This window comes from Drosophila yakuba, chromosome 3L, assembly GCF_016746365.2.
Source record: "Drosophila yakuba strain Tai18E2 chromosome 3L, Prin_Dyak_Tai18E2_2.1, whole genome shotgun sequence".
Classification (NCBI taxonomy): Eukaryota; Metazoa; Arthropoda; class Insecta; order Diptera; family Drosophilidae; genus Drosophila; species Drosophila yakuba.
In genome coordinates, this window is record NC_052529.2 from 22241284 (window position 1) to 22263649 (window position 22366).

The 22366-nt window shown below is 41.4% G+C and overlaps 1 protein-coding gene across 2 annotated transcripts in view; it reads left to right on the top strand.

The window, feature by feature from the left end:
* Nucleotides 1–22366, top strand: part of LOC6539340 (tyramine/octopamine receptor) — a 31282-nt gene that overhangs the window by 5579 nt on the left and 3337 nt on the right. The window contains exons 2-3 of one of the 2 annotated variants that reach the window (XM_039374633.2): nt 17346–17589; nt 21945–22362. In XM_039374633.2, coding sequence (XP_039230567.1) covers nt 22039–22362 — 324 coding nt within the window. In that variant the 5' untranslated portion in view covers nt 17346–17589; nt 21945–22038. The remainder of the gene's footprint in view (nt 1–17345; nt 17590–21944; nt 22363–22366) is intronic. The other variant, XM_039374632.2, reaches the window with a different exon arrangement.

The following is a 22366-nucleotide window of genomic DNA, read 5'->3' on the forward strand; positions in this document are numbered from 1 at the left end:
AATTAAGAAGCGTGCCTTTTGTACAAAAAGTTAATAGTAACAAGTTATAACTATAAACCAAAATAAACGGTAACTTTACAAAACCCAATAAAACAGTTTATTAGATGTTTCGTATCATGCTTACCCATTTCAAAATTAAACAATATACATATGTATACATGAACAACATTATGTGTTATGTGTAGTTTCCTACAACAACATAAGTGAGATTTTAAATCTGTCAAATAATTTCAGCGTTGAAAACTATTTTATACAAAAGAGCTGATTTAGAATCAGTCAAAGCTAGCGATCTCCGCAAGAACCCGGATCCTTAACCGTTGCAACATCATTGACACCTGGATAGCACTACTAACTCACACAGCACTATAACCAACTCCACATGCATCGTGTTGCTGTCATCGTTATTTGCACGCTTTTGACACTTTTAATAACCGCAAAACCGTAAATACCGCCAACCGCAACGACGTAAACCAAAGTCAGCAAAACCAACCCAGCCTTCTGTTTAGGATGAGCAAGTGCAACAGCAGTTGGGCCACACTGTTTGCATGCATATCCATCAAATGGAAAGAAAACATGGCTCCACCCGGCAGGACCTCTCCTTGGTTCGGCTGAGACAACGACCTGAAACCAGCTAATTTCCGCAATCAGAAACCCACTTACCGGGCCAAAGCACATAAACAATGCACCTCAGACACACCGGGGCCGCGACTATGGGTATGCTGGGCCAGGACAAAAGGTGTAGGTGTAGGGACAATCGTCATTGACGATATGACATTGCTCATGGAACTATGATGGATCCTGAAGCATCACGCTCTTCAGGCTTTGTATATTCACTAGCGGAAGTCCCCCAAGAACCGACAGAATAGTTACCCTAGATATATTAGTTATTGTAAAACATATCTGGAAAAAAAATTTGAATTGCAGTTCTGTAAATGCTCATTTAATAGTGAAATCATTATTAAAAGATCTAATTGTATCAATCATTGTATCAAAATAAACTCTATAAACAAAAATCACGGAATCCATCAAGAATATGAGTTGATAAGTTATACACATTTTGTTGAGGATTTTTGAACATTTTTACTAATATACCTTAGAGCTACCGCCCAAAAATAATAAAAAGCGCATCCGACGAAACACAATGTGGTTTCGCTGGGAATTTGCTTTACCAGTTTTTTTTGTGCTTGCTTCTATTTTATGTGCAGGATGACAGGCGACACCTCTACGAGTAGGTTAAACAATGGGCCAGACCAGATGGGGTATCAACAGGCCAATCCTCGGCCAAAACAAGCTGTCACCAACAGCTGGCCATCGACACTAAGATACTTTTAGTTTGACTTTTAATTGGATTTTGATGGAGCAGACTCAAGGACGCGACGCGGAAAGACGAATGGCGTAGGGGCGTTGGCAGTAACTTTCCACAACAATAATTATTTGCCAGCCATTGAAAATCAATTTCCCCTTCGATTTCCCCAGCACATTTCTCCGCACTTTCTTTTCAAGTCGCCCTCGCCAGGCCAATTTCGCAATTTCCCTTCGTAAATGTTTTTACTGGAAATGGCTGCAATTTATGATTTAATTTATGTTCATTTTAAACATCGGCAGCTGCCGCTGACGCTCCCTCAGTGCGACCCTTGTGCCCGACTGGCATATAAATGCGGCTGATTATCGAGCGGTATGAAGTACTGTGGCACCTTTGCACAGGATATGAAGGGAATTAATGAAGACAATCAGGCAATTCACTTGTGGCTATCCGAAGTCAATTGCCAGTGCTAAAGGATGTGGAGGGAGGACTTTTAAAATACTATTTTTGTAGACCCCGTCAAAATCTGTAAGAACTCAGCAGGGCATTTACATGTATGTGAACGTTCAAATAAATTATCTACCCCCACCATATTCCCCAACTGTTTGCTTTCGCAATTATGTTTCCTGTTCTTGTGTCGCCACTTTGGTTTACTTTAACTGTCAGAGACGTCGTTGATGTGGGGAAACTGAAGAGAATGTGAAAGAAATTGAGCCACGCATGACTGCATTCTTGAGTGGCATACGTGAGTGGGAGTGGGATCCCCCACCTGACAGCGTCATCAAAACTGATGTCACAAGATGAAGATGAAGATGAAGATGAAGATGAAGATGACGAGCAGCGGCAGAAGGAGAATTCCCCTAAAACTGCTGGCGTGGATCGAATGACTCTAGAAAAATGAAGGAAGCAAATAAGAAAATGATTTGCACATCAGACCCTCCTTCAATCAAAGTGAGCGGTTGCCTAATGCCACGTGATTTCTCAGTTGTGTTTTAAGCGTTTTATTTAATTTTTCAAATTTGCCTCTGGATAAAGAACATTTGACTTCGCATCAATTTGAATATTAAACTCGAAAAAATTAATCTGAAGATGTATGAGTGGCAGATGGCAGGGCGGGCAACCAGAGAAGTATTGCAAGAGAACCAAAAGGGATGGTAATATAGTGAGAAATGGCCAAAGCCCAAGGAAATCGGGTTTAACCGTAATCTATAAGGCTACCATAAATGGGAAATGTTTTTAGAAGCCATAAAAAGATGATTCCATATAATTTACAGGCAAATCTCATCTAAAAGAATAAACAAAAAAAATATAAAAATTATGTAACAGGCAAGAGGATGCGTTTCCGACCATATTGAGTATATATATTCTTGATCAGGATCAAAGCGAAGTCGATCTGGCCATATCCGTTCGTCAGTCTGTTCGTATGAATGTCGAGATCTCAGGAACTTAAGATTAAGCATACAGTTTTTAGAGACATAGACGCCGGGCAAGTTTGTTGACCCATTTTACCACGCCCACTCTGGTGGGCGCCTTAGTCTTATCAATTTGTATCGATTTGCCAAAAAAACTTTTTGCCGCGCCCACTCTAACGCCCACAAACCGCCAAAAACTTTCTATGTTAAGATTTCTCCTTCGCACTTTCACTAGCTGAATAACGGGTATCAGATAGTAGGGAAGCTCGAGTATATCATTCTTTCTTGTTGTTGTTTATTAGTGGAGTCCCAATATTAAAGAAAGTATAAATTCCACTCTAAAATTCAAGAGCGCTTACAAAATTACTTTAAGGCATGTACCTTAAAATTAGCAGACATAACACATGCCGTTTCTTTTAAGTAAAGAAGCAAGTTATAGAAATTCTAATTTAAAGACTGAATTAATCTTCTAGGAAGTGCGAATAAAGCTTCTGCGAGCCTTATCTGAAAATAAGGGGCTCAAAAGGCAGCGCGGCAATTTGGAAACTGAGCAAAAAGTTTTTTGTCCCTGGCGAACCTCGAAGAAAACTTTGTCTGTCTGCCAAATTTCCTGACAAGCCCCTTTGTCGGAGCGTGTTCCAACCACATGTGGCAAAGAGACAGAGATGTGAAACTGGGTGGTTCGAAACATTATGAGTTTCGGGGCCACCTATTGGATCACCTGTCGAGCGTGAAGGTGCAATGTGTCGCCCAATAAATCAATGGGGCACAATCGGCCCAGCCGATTATTCAAAAATGTTTCAAATAAATCATCGGGAGGCGGAGGCTTATCCCAGACTCAGCCACAATTAAAACAAAAAGACGAGCCAGAAACTCTGGCAAGGGGATATAATCAAGCCATTAAGCTGCCGACAGAATGACGTCAAGCAAAGCCATCACCAGGACATTTAAGTCATCAGCATGCCTAACTGCTCAAATATCCTGTGAGGGTCTGGGGGCGGACTTATGAGCTGCCAAGTGTGTGTAGATTATGTTGAAAGTTGCTATAGCACGGAACCATTTTAAGAATGTTTATTAAGCGCATCTAATAGGATAAATCATATAAAGCCTAATATGCACACCCAAATCACTCTGGATGAGAGAGTTGAGCCTGCTTAGGAGAATTATTGAAGGAAAGTTTGTGGTTTACTAAAAGCCTCTTCCTGCGTTTAAAAATATGCTTTCAGCCCATTTCTCTTACTCAAATCTGCAGCTGCGAAATGTTTTCTTGTTTTCCATGATGGATTGTTTTCAGAAATCAATGCCAGGCAACTAATTGAGTTCGCTGACCGCACATCAATTAATCATGCAATGCTGGGCCAAACACTCTTATATTTTTGTTCCAACTTTAAACTGGTTTAAACGGGCAAATGGAAAAATGTAGTCGAGTATACGCCAAGTTGCGCATTTGCAAGAAGTCAATACTGGCAAAGTACTATATTGGGCTTGTTGGGTCATGCAGCCGCCAAAACTATGCAGTAGACTGATCGCATACTCTTAATATTGAGTTCGTGGTAGCAGTTGCGATGCCCATAGTGCAAACCGCTCATTCCTTGTTCTCTTTGTTATCTATCTACGTTAAGCTTGGGCGCTGCATTTCGGCTGTCTGTCCCGCCAATTGTCACTTCTTCGTTTTTCGGCAAAGACTCAACTTGTGCATTTAATATAGCTCTTTGTCGGCCCTAGCTGCCGTAAACAATTCGCAAAATAAACAGTATCGGAAAATAAACACACTTTCTTCGGCTATTTATTATTCGCAACAGCTATTGAAAAAGCTCAATAGCTAAACAGGGCTAATAATAATAATTTTTTTCTGGTTATTTTGCTCCAGAACGTGCAACACCAGTAGCTAGCAAACGCAGTGGAATCAAAACCAAATCCCCAAGTCGAAAAAGCAAAAGCCCATTGCATGACCGCTAGCAAATGCTTACTAACGATTAGCTTTGCCCTCCCTGCGTTCGACGTGCAAAGTTCCTGGCTATAAAAGATTTATGCAGCGGAAATTGAAAAGCGAGCAGGGAAACCGGGAAGTACTGGAAATCCAAGTGTGGGAAAGTCACATCTAAGGGCAGAGAAAAGTAAGGCAAGTCTCGAAAACGCACAACTCATTGACTTGGCTCCCCCGCCATCCGCTCACCTCCTACAGAAGGGCTCCCCTTCACTGGCGACTCAAAATGCTTGTCAATTAAATTCAATTTATTAATTTAAATTATTCGCGCTTCAAGTGGCCGTAGCAGCAGTAGAAAAGGAAAAACTGTCAGAGGAAGCCAACGGACGGAAAATCTGTCAACCAACGCACTAGACCGAACGCTATGGCCCCCATACCAGCTCTTACTTTCGAGATGGCTAAGTGGTCCAAAGAAATTTGATTGATGTGCGCGGAATGGCAAGAAAGTGGGAAATAGCGAAAAGCCTAGCTTCGAAGACTGTTAAGGACAGTACCAATAAAAAATCTAGTATTTGTAGGAATCAGTACTAATTCTCTGTAGTAGGTCCAAGTACATTTGTACGTAGGCACTTGTTTACGGAAAACCAGTTCCAAGAACATGCCACTCAAATTAAATTATTTTAAAATGTGCTTAACTCCCGAAATCGTCAATTATAGTAACGTGCAATATGTATAACATGAGCCAATAGTTGTTTAGAAGTCTTGAAGAATAATTGTCTTTCACCTATTTTTACCATTTAATAAAGCGACAAACCACTTAGCTTCTACAGGGCAGGGATTTTTAAAAACCGAAACGGAATCGCACGATTGCGTCTAATGGAACGTACCAATGAATCGATACTCAATCAAGCCTCGTTGACGCATCTTACCCGTTTAATGGACACTAAACGTAAAGGGGGCAAACCCGAAAACGGGAAATTGCGACCATCCCGTTCCCGAAATATAATTAAGAGCCATGTATACGGGAAAATGGTTCTCATATGTCAAAATCAACGCAGGCAGCTGTTCGTGGGTCTGTTTGCCGTCGGTTGTGTTTGCTCTTGGCCTAATGCTTTTTACGTTGCCTACTTTTCCGGGCGGCAAGTCGATTTTTATGTACTGGTCCAAACGAGCCGTGAAAAGTGGAGAAAATAATGAATACCACCAATCTCAAGTGAGGGACGATTACTCTAAGGGATGGTATCCAGGGTAGCTTTGGCACCTCCTCGCATAAATCACACATACACAATGATGTTAATAGTGTCGTAAAAACTACGACAAAGACCCCAAACCACCTGGTGGCCCCCTGCATAGATGATGATGCTCTCCTTTGACGCAAATATTGACTACACAGAGGTGACCCCAACGACCCCCCTAGGAAACATGGTGGGATGATAATAAATTGACGTTTGGTCGCCAAAGTGAAGGCAGAAAATTAAACCATTTCACCTGGCGTGATGTTGACAAATTAGAGCCCCCCTATGGCATCAGGATGACAAAAGTGGTTACTCGTCCTCACCGCTTCACTCCCTCACCACCGCCTCCGCTGACACTGTCAGCTGTCGTATCCTTTCAATGCATGTACAATTTACCAACGCCTCTCGTTCCACTTGCTCCGATTGGAAAGAGGAAGCCGACAACTTTACAGGCCGGCAGTTGAAGCTTCGGCAGATTATCGGTTAAATAAATAGACAAATTGATTTTAATGGAATTGGATACACACGCCAAGCGACCAACGAGTGCCGCCTCCCTTGTCCGCTGTCCGATGTCCTGTTCCTGGACAAATGGACCCATGGACGCACACGCCACAAGCAGGCATACTGCTGGCCACCGGCGACAAAAGCTGCGCCGAACCTTATTGGACATGACCCGACCCCGTTGTGCAAACATATTTTCGTATAATTTTGTCTCGGCTCGTATACTTTTTATATGATGGTCATGATGTTGTTTTGGCTCGTCCTGCTATCGTGTTGTTGATGATAGTATGTATTTACCACAAGTTACAAGATGAACCTAACGCACAGCATTTTGAATTGAAAAATTCCCTACGCATGTAGATAAACATTATGATTTACTTATTCTTGAAATATGAATAGTAAGCTGGAACAATATAAAACTGTACTGGATCCAACGCATTGTATTCCAAACGCGCACAAATCGCAAGGAACCATATTGAAAATGTTCTTTTCAGGCTCAATATTTGTGTAATACAATATTTGTGTAATACAATTAGAAATGGTAAAAATGTTTACATACTATTTTTTTATTATAATGATAATAACTGTTTCTGCACAACACGCTTTCACATTAAAGTTCGTTTTATTTCATAGATGGAGGGGTCACTTGTATCCATGAGCACTGTGAAAGGCTGGGATGTTTCCAATGGGAGTGGAACAACTTTTAATGACATGCTTTGTATGCGAACGCGTGCCACATATGACTCATATTATCAGAAACCCAACGGCACAACTTCGGCTGAAGTCCCCCGCAATTCTGTGCTGCTCCTTCGGCGGCGGATCAGTGGCTCAACGTGGAGCACTGTCATGGCAACGTGTCCAAGTTTGGCTTCTGTGTGTGTCACCCATTCTATAGCTAATACTCTTCGCTGCCACATGTCCTCGACGACCATCCTCCCACTCCTCTGCGCTAACTAACACGAGTTTCACTTAATTGCACTCGAAAAACTATGCATGTGGATTGCTCTCAACTCGTCTGCTAAGTGAGCTGCCGGAGACAGTGGGAAATGTGAGAAAACAAAGAGAAAGTGGGTGAAACACTGAACAAAAATGCGTTTTAAAATAATTCAAGCATGTTTTACTCTGAATCAAAAATCAAATCAATGTGTAAGTGAACATTAATTAAAAGCTACTTATACGCTCCTTCTTTCAAACTTTTAACACGATTTTTACACTATTTTTGCAAGTGTATGGGGGTATTAGTTTTCGCTTTCATTGATGCAAACAGTTTTGACAGAACATCAGATGCACACACTCAGACTGCGGCAGGATAACCCAACTTGGAACCCAGGAGCACAGACCGTATAGTATCTGGGATCCTGGTCCTTGCATAGCAAGCCCGCGTGCTGTTTCACTTTTGTCTTCTGGGTGCAAGCGGTTAAGCCAACATCCGGAATCGGTCCCTTTAACCCTTGAGCAGGCAAAACTGTTGTCAGCTGTTGAAAGTTGGCCACGCATAAACAGCAACCAGCAGCCAGGAGCTTACATCCTCTACGAAACACCGGACCGCATGCTAATGAGTACAAGTTTCGCCCACCTCTCCCATTTTTTCCCATTCTCTCGTTCAAAAGAAAAACTTTTTGTAGGTTGAAGATGGGTAAAACTTTAATGAAAACTTCAACACCGACTGAGGAACTTTTTAAGGTTACAGTTTTCATTCGTTATTCACTTATAGATCGCCCTTTTATCGGGGATTAATTCTTCAGTTTCTTGTCAAATTCGAAAACTTATTAAGTTAGGACAATTATATATGAGGTCCTATCGCCTGAGAATTGAGATTGATAGATTTTGACCTATCTGCGGTTTAGATTTTCAGCTACTTTTGAATAAATTGATAATCAATATCTGGTGCTCGAGCTCGAAGAGAATGCATATATAATTAACTTTGTCGAACCTGTACTGAATCCACTTCATGGACCCTTAGGTAGATAAATTTAATGGCCTGTCGTAAAAATATCTCCGTCTTCCTAGTGTCCAGCTTTTCCTTCCTTAGCCTTTTAGTCCTGGAACACCATGCATTAGAGGCGTTTTGTATCCCCCAGGTCTGCCATCGCTCTAAACCTAATGTTACTTGTCAACAGCTGCAAATAAATATGGTCCAAGGATACGAGTGAGGAGGGGGACGCGTCCTAAAGATAAATTGAAATTTATGAAGCGTCTAGAAAGTCAGGAAAGTCGGAGAGTCGGGAAAAATGCCAGGTTGTCGGCCAACCCGCAGAGCAACACTTCAGCACCGAAAGGCATGGATAGGAATAAAACATACAAAGGCGGCAAGTTAACTAATGACGAAGGCGCAGATCTGGCAGAGTGCCAGTTAACCTTTTGTCTAGGTGGTGTGGCCGTGGAGTGGGAAAAGGAAACTGTGATGTTCTGAGAATTTCCCTCAAGTAGTTTACATATCTTGATCATTAATTCACCAAATGCAAATTTCCCAATAATTTCTCCTTTAATACGCTTTTATTGCCATCTCTAACCCTTATATCTGCGTCTCGCGATGGCGCAAACCATTGCCTGGTCTCATAGCCTTTGTTCGGTAAGCATAATGAAATTATGCATTCCCAGCCCACCACCCACCTGTCGAAAACTACAAAACGTGCTGCAATACCAGGAACCGTTACCAGTGCGTGTATATGCGAGTGTGTGCGACTTCCTTTTAGACTGGTTCCCGGTGCCGGGGCCAATACCTTTTACCAGACCTTATTAAATTATACAACCAAGTCGGCAACAAAGGAAGCCTCGGGCAGATCGGGGGGAGGGAAGGAACTATGGCAGCACTCTGCACTGCTCTGCTGTCTAAGGATGTTAAAGTGTGGCATATTTTAGCTAAATATTTGCAACTACCCCGATGAGAGTTGCATTTACTAAATGGATACACAACCCCATATATATGCCAGCTGCACATGGCGCCCCAAAGACTCAGAGGCGGTGTCCTTGCATTTGCAATTGCCATTGGCAACAGATCCAGTTAGAGCAGGTGATAAAGTTCCGGGCTTGCCCTGGAGCAAAATTAATTCAGGCAATATAATTTATAGTACATTGTTTTCCTTCCTCTTTCTCCCGTTTCATTCTTTCTCGGGATATGGGACTGCCCACCAAGACTACTAGATCCTATCGAAAGTGTGTTACATTTTCTGCCTTTAACCAATCCAATCGACTAAGGTATGTGCAAGTGCTAACATCAGTTTAGCTAATTGCAACTATACAAAAACACTGTTGAGACAAATTTAAAAGAAACAAGAGAGAACGCTATAGTCGAGTTCCCCGACTATCTGATACCCGCTACTCAGCTAGTGTAAGTGCGAAGGACAGTTTTTGGCGGTTTGTGGGCGTTAGAGTGGGCGTGGCAGCATGATTCGACAAACTTGCGCAACGTCTATGTCTCTGGATTCTGTATGCCTAATCTCAACTTTCTAGCTTTTGTAGTTCCTGAGATCTCGACGTTCATACGGACAGACAGACGGACATGGTCATATCGACTCGGCTATTGATCCTGATCAAGAATATATATACTTTATATGGTCGGAAACGCTTCCTTCTGCCTGTTACATACTTTTCAACGAATCTAGTATACCCTTTTACTCTACGAGTAACGGGTATAATTATGTTTTTAGTGCCAGATAAAGAACGGCATCTACATATGTACACTATATGTATAATTCTATAAGGGCCACAGAAAACGCGAGCAAGATAAAGGTTCGAACTATTTTCTCATTATGACAGCAGATGGTACTTCAAAGTATTATACCCGTTGCTCGTAGAGTAAAAGGATATACAAGTAAACAGGTAGGATGAAGTGTTTGCGAACCTATAAGGTATATATATTCTTGATCAGGTTCACTTTAAAAGCTAGAAAAGCTTGAGATTAGGAATGCAGATTTCAGAGACGCAGCGCAAGCTTGACTATAGTGATTTCTACATAAGAAGTCCATGATTACCGAAACTTAAATAGCTGAATATTTATTCGTATTTACGAAGTGTATTGTTTCTGATCGTGGGAACTATAGTGGTGAGTTCGGACAGGCTTGTTATCATTTTATTTATTTATTTAAGAATTTTTCTTTATTTAAAGAAAAGGCGAATATCTACATCTTTCTTTAAATAAAGTAAATAAAGTCTATATGCAATTTGAATTGGATTGGCCCCTGAAGTGAGTAAATTCCGGACTTTGAACCACAATTTTTCTGCGCTCAATGGTTTTCAGTGGTTTGAGGATTTTTAATTTGATTTCCCCGTTCCACTTAAGCACACAAAATCAATCATCTTAGACGGCTCTTGAGGCGTTCACATAGAAAGTGAGCAGCTCATAGACAGCCTCCGAGAAGCATCGACATGTGGAAGGGGCTTCATGTCGTGGGGCGGGGGTCTGATGGGGGGTCGTATTCAAATTGTATCATTGGCAAAGTCAATTGTTGCCTGCAATGAATTGCAAATTAGGCGTAACTAATTTGCTTTGTGTGCTCCATGTGGAATGGGAAAGGCGGAAAAGGAGGAGGAGGATTGCGTTAGGACCTTGCATTTTGTTAACCTTCGAACCCATCAATAATTTGCCAAAATTTATTTCATTTATTTCCCAGTCCCATAGATATGCCGCTTAAATTAAGCAAAGCATTTCTATTGAGCAGAGAAGAAAATTTGAGTCCTCTCAGGACTTCTGGCCTGGAGAGTGCCTTCAAAACTAATTGCCATTGAGTTGCGATAATTGGTAAGCCAATTTAGTTAATTTTTATGGGAAAACTTAGGCCATAGCAGATATTGAGGGACAGCCACGCCAAAAGTTTGAAGAGACGCAAAAGGCTAGAAGAAGCAATTCCAGAGCGAAGGAAAATCGAAAAAGTCTCAGAGCCCTCTTTTTTGGTCTAAGGCAGTTATGCCATGTATATCTAATAGCTGTAAGGCATTAAAAAAGTCAATGTTTTAGCATTTTTATGTCATAAAATAAGGCTTTCCAAATTAAGGCAATTTTAATTATACCCTTTAGGTGACATATAAAAATGGGGAATTGTATTATCGCTATAATTAATGAGTAGAAATGTGGGATTTTAAGATAAGTTACTTGGGATCGTCTTTATACAAGTTTATGTTCATGGTGTTCATAATGTATTCAGTAAGTTTAAAGATCATTATTTGCAAAGAGCACATCTTTCAGAATCTCTAAATGCAAAAAAGGCAGCCTTCACCAGGGAAGGAAAATAAAAAGAACCCACAGCTGACTATTTCGATTTATGCATTGACAAACATTTCACTAAAGCAATCAACCAACTTTCTATCTTCCAAAGCCAAATCAAAGTAGCGAACTATTTCAATGCTAAGTACAAAATAGTTTCCATGCCAATGTACAAACTTATTTCCATTTGCTAGATGGCCCCCAGAGGCGAACCCAATATGACACAGAGATACGCGCCTAAGGCCTCCACCCACTTGCCACCGAAATTCAACCACACACCCACCAACACACCCCAAACCCCCCTCCTCTGAGAAAACGAGCTGTTAATGACGTGCGTCGCTGCTATTGCCGCTGTCGACTTCGTTTTCATTTTCATTTTCCTTCCCTTTTCCCGTTTGGCGTTCTTCTTCCGGCATGTAAATAAATATGCGAGGAAAAGCGAGAAAAAAGCCGGGAAATGGAAAATAAAAGCGAGAATCGACTATGATTTATTTTGTGTTTGGCACGCACGTTGTCAATATTTGTTGAATTCATCAGGAAAAATAAAGGCGAAACAAAAGCGAGCAGCAAAAGTTTCCCAGCAGCGAACACTTGAGGCACCCTTCCCTTTTCCTGCCCCATCCCGTCGCTCCATCCCAATCCTTGTGGCCCCGTAAAGTTGTCGACACACTACTTGAGGCATGGGCGATACCTAAAAAACAGAATCAGTTATTTATGGATACCTCTGGTTCATTTTGTTACTCAGCACATGCAAATGGGGGAAAATCGAACAAATACAAAAACAGTGCGCTAAATACATATGTATATATACAATTGTTTTGGACAGCAGATCAGCCAACTAATGGGAAGAGGCGGGCTGCTTCTTGCTAAGTAAGTCATGCTAAAATGATTCGACGATGTCTTAGCTATGGTGGGAAATCAGAGTTCACGGGAGGATCATCGCCCTTAGAAATCAGAGGAAGTATATACATATATAAGCAATGGCCAGTTCAGTAAATATTAATTGCGTTATGAAACAAACTCTTTTTGATTGATGGTCGCGAAAGAGCTCTGTAATATATAAAGAATTTTGTATACATTGTAAGTAAGCACTCAAATATGAAGTGGGAAGTCGAAATCGTTAATCGTCAATAATATCAAAAACAATAATAATCGATATGGCTTTATGAATTTTACTGCAAAAGTGAAGTCTTATATGTAGAATATAATCACCTTCTTAGCAAAATAATTTGTGAAATCCGTATATTCGAATATGCGTATAGGGTTGCAGTCAGAGAACTTCCTGTTGCTAAAATTCAACCGACCTATAATAGCTAAAGTTCTAGACGACATATAGTAGGCAAAGTTTCCCTTAGTCTCAGTATATTTTCTTTGCCAACACACGTTTTTCCGCTCTTGGCTGCTTGATGTTCGAGTGCGACGACAGCCTGGCAGCCTGCCACCCAAAACGACCCCTGAAAATGAAAATAGGGGTATGCAAACTTTTTCCCATCAACAAACTTGTAATGGTAGTGGACCAGTGGAAAGTGATAGACCCAGTGTGAACTGTGGAGTGGGAAAGTGGACCGTGGCAATGGGCTGCCAAATATGATTTATAGGCAATGTCCATGTCAAAGCTAGCGAAAGCACAAAATATGACAAGAAATATCTATCTATTCGGTAGGACAGCCAATTGCTGTGAAAAATCGAGGGAAGTATTTATGGTCCGAGAAGAAACCTCAAGCAGATAGCAGATTGTTAAAACAATAAATTAATGCGACGTTAATTTTCAAATGCCGGTACTTATTGTTGTTGCGAACTGATTCGCACGGATTATCTCTGGTTCCGGAAAACTATATCTCTACACAACTGCTCTCCGCCTAATCCCCTTGTGAATATAATCATTGCTATCTCCGCAGTCGGAACCTATATGGTTAATCCATCACGCCTGTGACAGCTGTCAGGTGGGCGATATAATTGCAGCTCTGACACTTTGATACATTTGTTTAGATTAACTTAATGGGTTGTTCCTTAGTTGGGAACGTATCTGGTTAATTTTATGGAGTGCATAGAGCTGAAATGAAGTCTCCCTGCCATTGTGATCACCATAGTCATTTCAAAAAAGGTTAGTGTTTATTGAAAAGTGAGTGCTGTATGTCTAAATCCAAATCGAATCAAAAATTCTGAGTTATACTATCCCAAATCTAAGTGGACTTACCAATCATTAGTTCGAGCTCTGCCAATAAGTAAACGTTTTCGCTGACAACATCTTTAAACAACTGGCCAATCAACCTAGACTGAACCATTCCCCATCTAACCCAACAAAGTTATCAAATCTCTTTGGTTTTTGTTTTTTTTCATTGCGTGAATCGGAGGGAATGTAGTTGGCAGAGTAAACAACATAAGGCAACGCCACTGGGCCACCAAATTGCATGTAATAAATGCGAACAAGTAAATTTTGTCGCATGCAGTCAACGTCAAAGGCAAAGAGTTTCCATTGCCAGGCACGTACAGAGCTCGGAACAGCTCCCTTTTCTGCCAGCAAGTCGACTATCAATTGGGGAATTGTTAGGGGACTGGTCTCTGTGTGCCTGACAAATACGCTCAATGTCAATGCAGCCACTGCAGGGATGCCTCCAGTTTCGCTGGCTCCGAGCTGTAGCTTTCTGCTTTCTGGCCCCATATTGATGATGATCATCAACTATCGGCGAAATGGCAGAGCAATGCAATGAATTTTAAAGCAGGCCAGCAGGGCAGAGGGAAATTTCGGAAAATCGGAAACGATCTGAATTTATTTTGATTTTGATGTATTTATTCATGGGGAGCGATGATGGCCAGGAATCGGCAAGGAGTCAATCCCAGCCAAAGTCCAGAAGTGAGTAGCGAGCTAAGTGGAAAACTTATTAGGCGTTAATTCAGTTACTTTTTACGCCACATTGGCAGCATCAAGGCGCAATCAGTAAAATATAAATATAATCGAAGCAAATCAAGGCGCATTACGATTTCCGATTGCCAAACGCCCAGACATGTCCCCCAATCAATGCCAGAGTCCATAAACAGACCCACTTTATTGAGCGCCGAAGAAGCTTTAATAGAAATGGGACCGTCTGTTCAGTTCTGGTTGGATGTGTTCGGTTTCTCTTTTGTGCTATTTGCAATTGCACTCGTATGAGGGTCCGACTAAGCTACACTTGTAAAAATAAAGGATATTTTATAGATTCAGATTCGGATTTGGCGTGTTTGGTTGCCAACTGCCTTGCTGAATGCAATAAATACCAAATCAAAAGAGGGCCCTAAAAGATTACTTAAATGGATTACAATGTAAAATCGAATAGCCCAGTAGAGAGTACATCAACCATCTATATTTCATTCTTATTGCCTGGAAAGGTTTTAATAAACGCATCTGCCATACTTGATTTATCTATATGTAGAGAGGTTTAGCTAAAAACCTTCCAACGGCACCCGGCTGCATCTACATGAAAATACATTTGGAAAAAAGACAACAGTTTTGAAAGCATTTCTTAAACGAAATATAACAAGCCCCTCCGCTTTGCAATCGTCCTGCTAAGTTTATTCTAATAAAAAGCACTCTGATATAATTTGTTTTAGTGTAGTCCGGAAGTCGCCACTTTGACCCAGTATGTGGGCACTTTGCCTACCAATGAACTTGCGCCAAGTGGGACGGCGATGTCCTCTTAGTTTTTATGACTGCATCGATCGACCATCACTTTTCAATCAAACCTCTCAACACGTACTCTGTGCGTTCAGAAAGGTCCAGACTGGTCCCCCAGGAATCCCATGCTCTCATTGTGGCCAGCAGAAAGTCCGACTATAACAATGCTTACTACATTTTTATTTGCTGTTATTCTTTTCGGGTCACGAAACAAATAGAGTACTAATCCCGCAGCACCCAAGCCTATATACATATAATATATTCTGTTGTTCTTGCTTGAATGCGAGTGCCCAATACTATTGTTTAAACAAAAATGTTTAATTAAGTGAACAGCACAGTAACAATATAATGATGCATGGAGCAGCTGGCGAATGGCAGCGAAAATTGCTCATGGGTTGACTGACTGGCAGATGCTGGCCACTTGCTTCACTTGTTTATTTGAGAGAGTGATGAGGAAACCAAAGAAAACATTGAGTTTTACTGGTTATTGACTCGAAAATATGATAGAAAATAACACACCGGAGGCACTCAGGTTGATTGGCCATAAGCTTAGTTAACCATCTGCCGAACAACAAATCGTGCTAAATGGCATTCAAACTAGTTTTCAAGCGGGTTGAACCCAATTGCAATTTCATGACCAGTTGCAACTCAAACGGAAGACAAAAAAATGGCGCATCCATTTAAGGAAGATAGGAAAAACACCCTCCTGTTTTTGTTTTCTGATTTGTCTGCGTAAAAAGTGGCAATGGTCAAAGCCGGAAAAAAACGCAACCGAACTCCAGAAAATAGAGTCAAACCAATCAATTCAAATCAATTGAATCCTCGTATGTTTAAAAACCAAACACCGAACCGTTCATTTGACTTCTCGGCCAGAAAATATAGAAAATCGAAGTGGGAACTTGGACAACATACAGCAGAATAGCCGTATAGCTCTTTGCTAATTGGAAAGCGAAAACAGGCTTACACGACTCGGCCAGAAAGATGATATCCTTAATTAGTTGAGCAAATTGATTTTTCTGCCGAGCCCACCGAGCGGAAGGTCGGGAAAAAGGGAAAAGGCAATCCATTCATGAATAGTTTAACATTTTGCCGCAAGCCAAAGCACAAACAAAAATTTCAGGGTCAACTAACTGGAAATTAATGGATACGGGAAGTCACGTCCCCCACTCCCTCCTTAAAAGCAAACACATGTTGAGTCGATTTAAAAGTGTAAATCACATCAAAGAGTGAGGTAATGGTTAATTTGGACCGTCCTCCATTTGTACACCCACGGACTGTTTTACTTTGACTGACTAATGTATAGTTAAAGAAACTCGGTTTAAGCCCAGCAAAAATGGCAATCGAATGCCACCATGAGGGCGACTGAAGGGGAAGTAAGTATGGAAGTCCAACTTAATGCTAAGCACACTCTCATCAAGCGTAAATATGCAGGAACCCTACAAGCATTGCAGCCATCCCCTATCTCACTTGGAGAAGAATCTGCACTATTGACGTCTGTTGGTCGTTGGACGTGTGCCAGCGAAAAATGCATTTCCATTTGCTACTTTGGCTCCGCTGTCAGAACAACGCAGAGCAGCGGATCCTTCTGGCCGAATCCGCGCCTTGCGATATGCGATGTGCGATGGGTCTCAGAATAGTGTTCGATTCGGAGGGCACAAAATGTGAATTGAAGTGCAACTTTTGACGGACTGACAGAATGTGTATGTAGGCAGCTGGAGCGAAATTTGTTCGTTAGCGAAAGAAGATCCCCTCGATTGTTTTAATGAAATGAAGAGAAATCTTGCAAGCACTTTTATTCTGTAAATTAATCCTAAGGCCCCATAAAAAAAGCAAAGGATTAATACCCAATGAAAAATGTTATATTATGAATTTAGTTATCCGAACTAGTTTTTTTGGGCGTCGCCATAAACCCATCCACATTGAAAGACTTATGCAGACACACGCATAGCCAGCAGTTTACATGGCTGGTTTGCTTTTTGACGACGATGATGATGATTTTCATATTTATCAGTTGGAGGTATGGAAACCCATCCATTGAGGTCCATCTCTCTGTATGTCTGTATGTCTGTCTGTTCTCCTGTCCACCGGACTGACATCTCTCCCTCTTTTCAGGCAATGGCGCTGCGATTCTGCCACAGAGCGAGCACATCAATTTTCGAATAACTTGGCTTGCATTAACTCCCAGAAACGTGTCAGGCTTCCGGTTCCCGATCGAAGGGATTCTGGGCAGCTGACGAATTGCTGACATTTCAACATGTCTAGCCAACAATTGCTATAATTTGGATCAGTGTGATTTTAAAAGGAGCTAAGGCTAAAGCAAAGGAATATTTTAAAAGATGCCTTACTAACTGGCTCGGTAAAAAACATGTGTATTTTAATAACATTGATAGTTGAAATGGTCTAATGGTTTCAGAAGTGTTATTTACAGTGTAGCCTAGTTACGAATTCCATTAAAATTTGGCAGAATAAAAGCATATATCGTTTTCCTTTAAACATTACAAAAAGTGGTATTCTTATTAACATTTTGTTTTGCAATCAAAAATTCTGCTTTTGCATGAAGGCAATGAAAAGTACTACACAGATCCACTTTTTTTCTGTTTCCCATCTCCGTTCAATCAGCCGAGTTGGCGGCAGCCGCGTTCATTACTTTACGAGGAATATTTTCTGCTTCATCAATCTGCTGCTCATTTGGGAAGCAGTCCGGATTTCGCACATGCCTTTATCTCAGGACACCTTCTCCGACCTCCTTCCTTTGCCCAACTGCTCCTCACATCAGCGTGTTTTTGTCATTGCCAAACAAAAAGAGAAGAAAAAACAAGACAGAACGCTATAGTCGAGTTTCCCGACTATCTGATACCCCTTACTCAGCTAGTGGAAGTGCGAAGGACAGTCTTCAACACTGACAGTTTTTGGCGGTTTGTGGACGTTTGAGTGGCGTAGAGTAGTTCCTGAGATCTCGACCTTCATACGGACGAACAGACAGACAGACATATCTACTCGGCTATTGATCCTGATCAAGAATATACATACTCTATATTGTCGGAACCGCTTCCTTCTATTACATTCTTTTCAACGAATCTAATATACCATTTTACTCTATAAGTAACGGGTATAATTACATCTGGTGGAGGAATTTCCCACATGACATACGCAACAGCCAGCGAGAAAAATAGTAAAATGCGGAAAAACAAGGGGACGCACAAGAAGAAACGAAGTCCACTACGCAAAAGAACTGCATTTCAAGTTTGCAGGCTGTTCGTTGCTTAATCTACGGGGTTTTCCGATTCTTTAAAATTCATTGAGCCCCGCCTCAGTGAACAGACGTCGACTTTAGCCCACATTGTATTTTGTTATTTCGTTTCACTCACCACGCTTGGAGCCATAACAATACGGACAGAGACCCAGAGGATAAGTGTCCCACTTAATCCAGTTTCCAGCCAAAAACCCTATCGATATTCGCGTAATAGAAGCTTAAAACTGCATGAAAGTGGGTGCTCGCACTGCGTGGGTATCCCGAATGGACTGCAGAGCCTGCCATAAGTGGATAAGGCCCTGGGACTGGCCATTCCTCCCACGCTTTTCCATTCACCGAGCCCAAATCAACTCGACTCGACTCGAATTGCATTTTATTGAGTACAGGTTGACTTTCATTTAGGCCTAGTTCAGGTCGATGTAGTTCCCCCTGCCACACTCAGAAAAAACTGTTTGTAACTTATCCAAAATGTTTAATAAAGTGTTGTAGATAATGAAAAGTATACTACGATTTATAACATATAATTAAGTTAATAGATAAGCTTATATCTTAGTTCAAATTTAAAAATCTATACTGTGTTTTTTGAAGTGTCGCTTTCAGAAACCGAACGGTAAATGAACACAGGTGGAAATTGGCAAGAGAGCCTTATCTGCAGGTTGGCCAGTTGTCAACTGGGCGGCAGATCAACGTACTTTTATTGCTCCAGAAATTGGAAAATCGTTAAACGGTGGACGGGATGGAAAACCACAATGCGCCAACGCACCCTACATTCCTTAATCTCTCAATCATGTTTACTTAGGCACTAAAACATTTCATAATTTCCAATCAATTTCCCCCGTTTTAATTGCGCGAAAATATTTTAAATTCTCGCAGCTCAAAGAGAATTAAAAATACGAGTTTTCATCACCTTTAAAGTTTGTTTGATATGTGTTTCTCCATTTTCTTAGATGCTGCCTATTTGAACAATGAAATTTTATTTCTGTGCCCCTTGGAATTGTTATACGCCACATTAATCATGCAAATGAAATGAAACATTTAAGGCGGGCTCTGAGAGCCAGCAAGGGGGCGTGGCGCACACACCCATCAATGCCAATTAGAAATTCCCCAAGATGCATGTGTCTGTGAGTACACTTTATCGGTATCTTTTCGTTCCGTGTGGCAAACTTGATCAGCATCAAAGGAGATTCGACTCCCAGTATTTTTAGCTGCCCAAGTGCCTAATGTGAGCTATAAATAAAGCTCGGTGGGTGGTTCGTCGGGTGGGTGGTTTGCTGGAGAGGATGCGTGTGTCTTGCAGATATGCCGGAACTCTTGCATATTTAATGAGCGGGTCACGGCGTTAAATTAAGGAACTAAAGAAGCTTCGACAACGCCAACGAAGTTCGGATACCCTTGCTTTGGTCGGGCTATGTATTATCTAGGTGCTCGCCGGATTTCCATAAAATTTTTGCAGAAACATAAAGTTACCGAACTTTGGCACACTCGCTGCACCCTTCCATTCGCCGATGCAGGCACACAAATGCTAGTGACAAGTTTGCCAAAAAGGACATGCCCATGTGGAATAGAGCCTGCCATTACATGGGTACTCAGCTATACGACTATGTGTGTGTGCGGAAGCAGGTTCAGTCAAGGTCGCATCGACTGCATAACGAGTTCAAAAAACTTTTCGCCATTCCCCCCAACTGAACTCAAGTCAGGGACAAACTATCCTAAGCTGTTCATTCACACTCACGCGAACTCAAGCACAATTCCTTGACTGTTTTTTGGCGCTGTATCCCTAATCAGGAGCTTTTATAATAGGCTTATCGCCCGGCGGAGAGACAGGACAGGCCAGAAACGAACTGTGGAAAGTATATTTCACGAGATATTTAATTATGTCGCGTAGGTTCCAGCAGAAAATCAGCGTATCAATGGGCTAATCATTCCACACGGCGAAGCAAAGTATAGTTTTAGAACGGAATGGATGGATGTTTGGCATTTTGATTAGTTAAGTATTGGTTAATAATAAATGTCATAAAATGTAATCCCTTAAAAGAACTGTAGAAGCCAATGTTAATGTTCTTTTCTGAACGCTCTTGATCTCAAATCGCGTTAAAATATGGCGGTCAAACCAACTAAAAATAACTTTAAACATTTTACCCTCCTATTTGTAGAAGCCAAAAACACAAAACAAAAAAAGAGAGAACGCTATAGTCGGGTCCCCGGCTATCTGATACCCTCAGCTAGTGGAAGTGCGAAGGAGAGTCTTTAACACTTTAACAACAAGTTTTTTGGCAGATCGATAGAAATTTACAGGACCAATACAAAAATGAAAAAATATCAAAACATTTTTCAAAAGTGTGAGCGTGGCAGTTTTGGGCGGTTTGTGGGCGTTAGAGTGGGCGTGGCAACATGAATCGACAAACTTGCGCTGCTTCTATGTCTCTGGAGTCTGTATGCTTAATCTCAACTTTCTAGCCTTAGTAGTTCCTGAGAACTCGACGTTCATAATATATATACTTTATATGGTTGAAATCGCTTTCTTCTGCCTGTTACATACTTTTCAACGACTCTAGTATACCCCTTTACTCTACGAGTAACGGGTATAAATACATCTCCCATTCCCCGAATAAGCGCTTTACATTTGCAGATAGAAATCAAGGTAGGATTCAGAGCATAACCAATCTGGCAGTCCGAGGAGCGAAAAAAGGAAAACAATTTTTGCTAAATGAAATGTTTACTTCAAAGTTGTTATTTGCTTTCTTTATTTTCTGAGAGTTCAGTTTATGAGCGTGTTATTTTGATTAATGTTCTTTCAACTGCTACCGGGCTTGGTCGGCGAAAAAAAAGAAGCTCGATAGCAAAACTTAGTAAAGCTGGTAAGAACTTAGCGGATATAGAAGTGTCTGACGGAAGTGGAAAAAAACAGAGCAACAATTATGTGATGACTGAAAGGAAGGCATGAGTTTATTGACTTAGGACAATAAGTGAATATTCCTGAACATCTTAGAACCCTCTTTCTCATAGACGTGAATTTACTTGGGACCATCTATTTGACGCAATTTGTTCTGGCACTTTTAATTACTTTTAAATAATTAATCCCTAAGTGAGGTTATTCGCCAAGATTTGTCAGTTAAATTGTTTTGGACCCTTCCGCCATTATTTGTGGCTGGGGATTTTTTGCAATGCCTTTAATTTTTCGTTTGAAGGTGTCTGCCATCAATCGAAACCGTTGTGATTGTTGACAAACGGTAAATAATTTTGCATGAGAAGTTCCTGACATCATTGTGTGGTAACTTATTCACCATTTAAATTGATCTGTAAATCAATTCCAAATTTAAAATGTTCACTTCTCGTTCTTAAAATGAACTCTTTATTACATAAAACACTATTTAATGAGATTAAGAAATTATTTGCATAAACAACCATTAATATTGATTCGATATTTTCTCCACGATTTTGTTTGATTTTCTCTCCAGTTGCCTTCGCAGAAAAAGCCACCGCTCATCTACCCTTTTACCAAAACGCATGTAAACGCAACCGGAGCCCAAGGAAAACAATTGGCAGGGAAAGATGCCATCGGCAGATCAGATCCTGTTTGTGAATGTCACCACAACGGTGGCGGCAGCGGCTCTAACCGCTGCGGCCGCCGTCAGCACCACAGAATTCGGAAGCGACAAGGACGAACGGGGGTATGTGGATACGGATGCCGATGCGGGCATGGGAACGGAGTCGGTGGCGAACATATCCGGTTCGCTGGTGGAGGGCCTGACCACTGTCACCGCGGCACTTAGCACGGCTCAGGCGGATCCAGACTCCGCGGGGGAATGCGACGGAGCTGTGGAGGAGCTGCATGCTAGCGTCCTGGGCCTTCAGCTGGCTGTGCCGGAGTGGGAGGTAA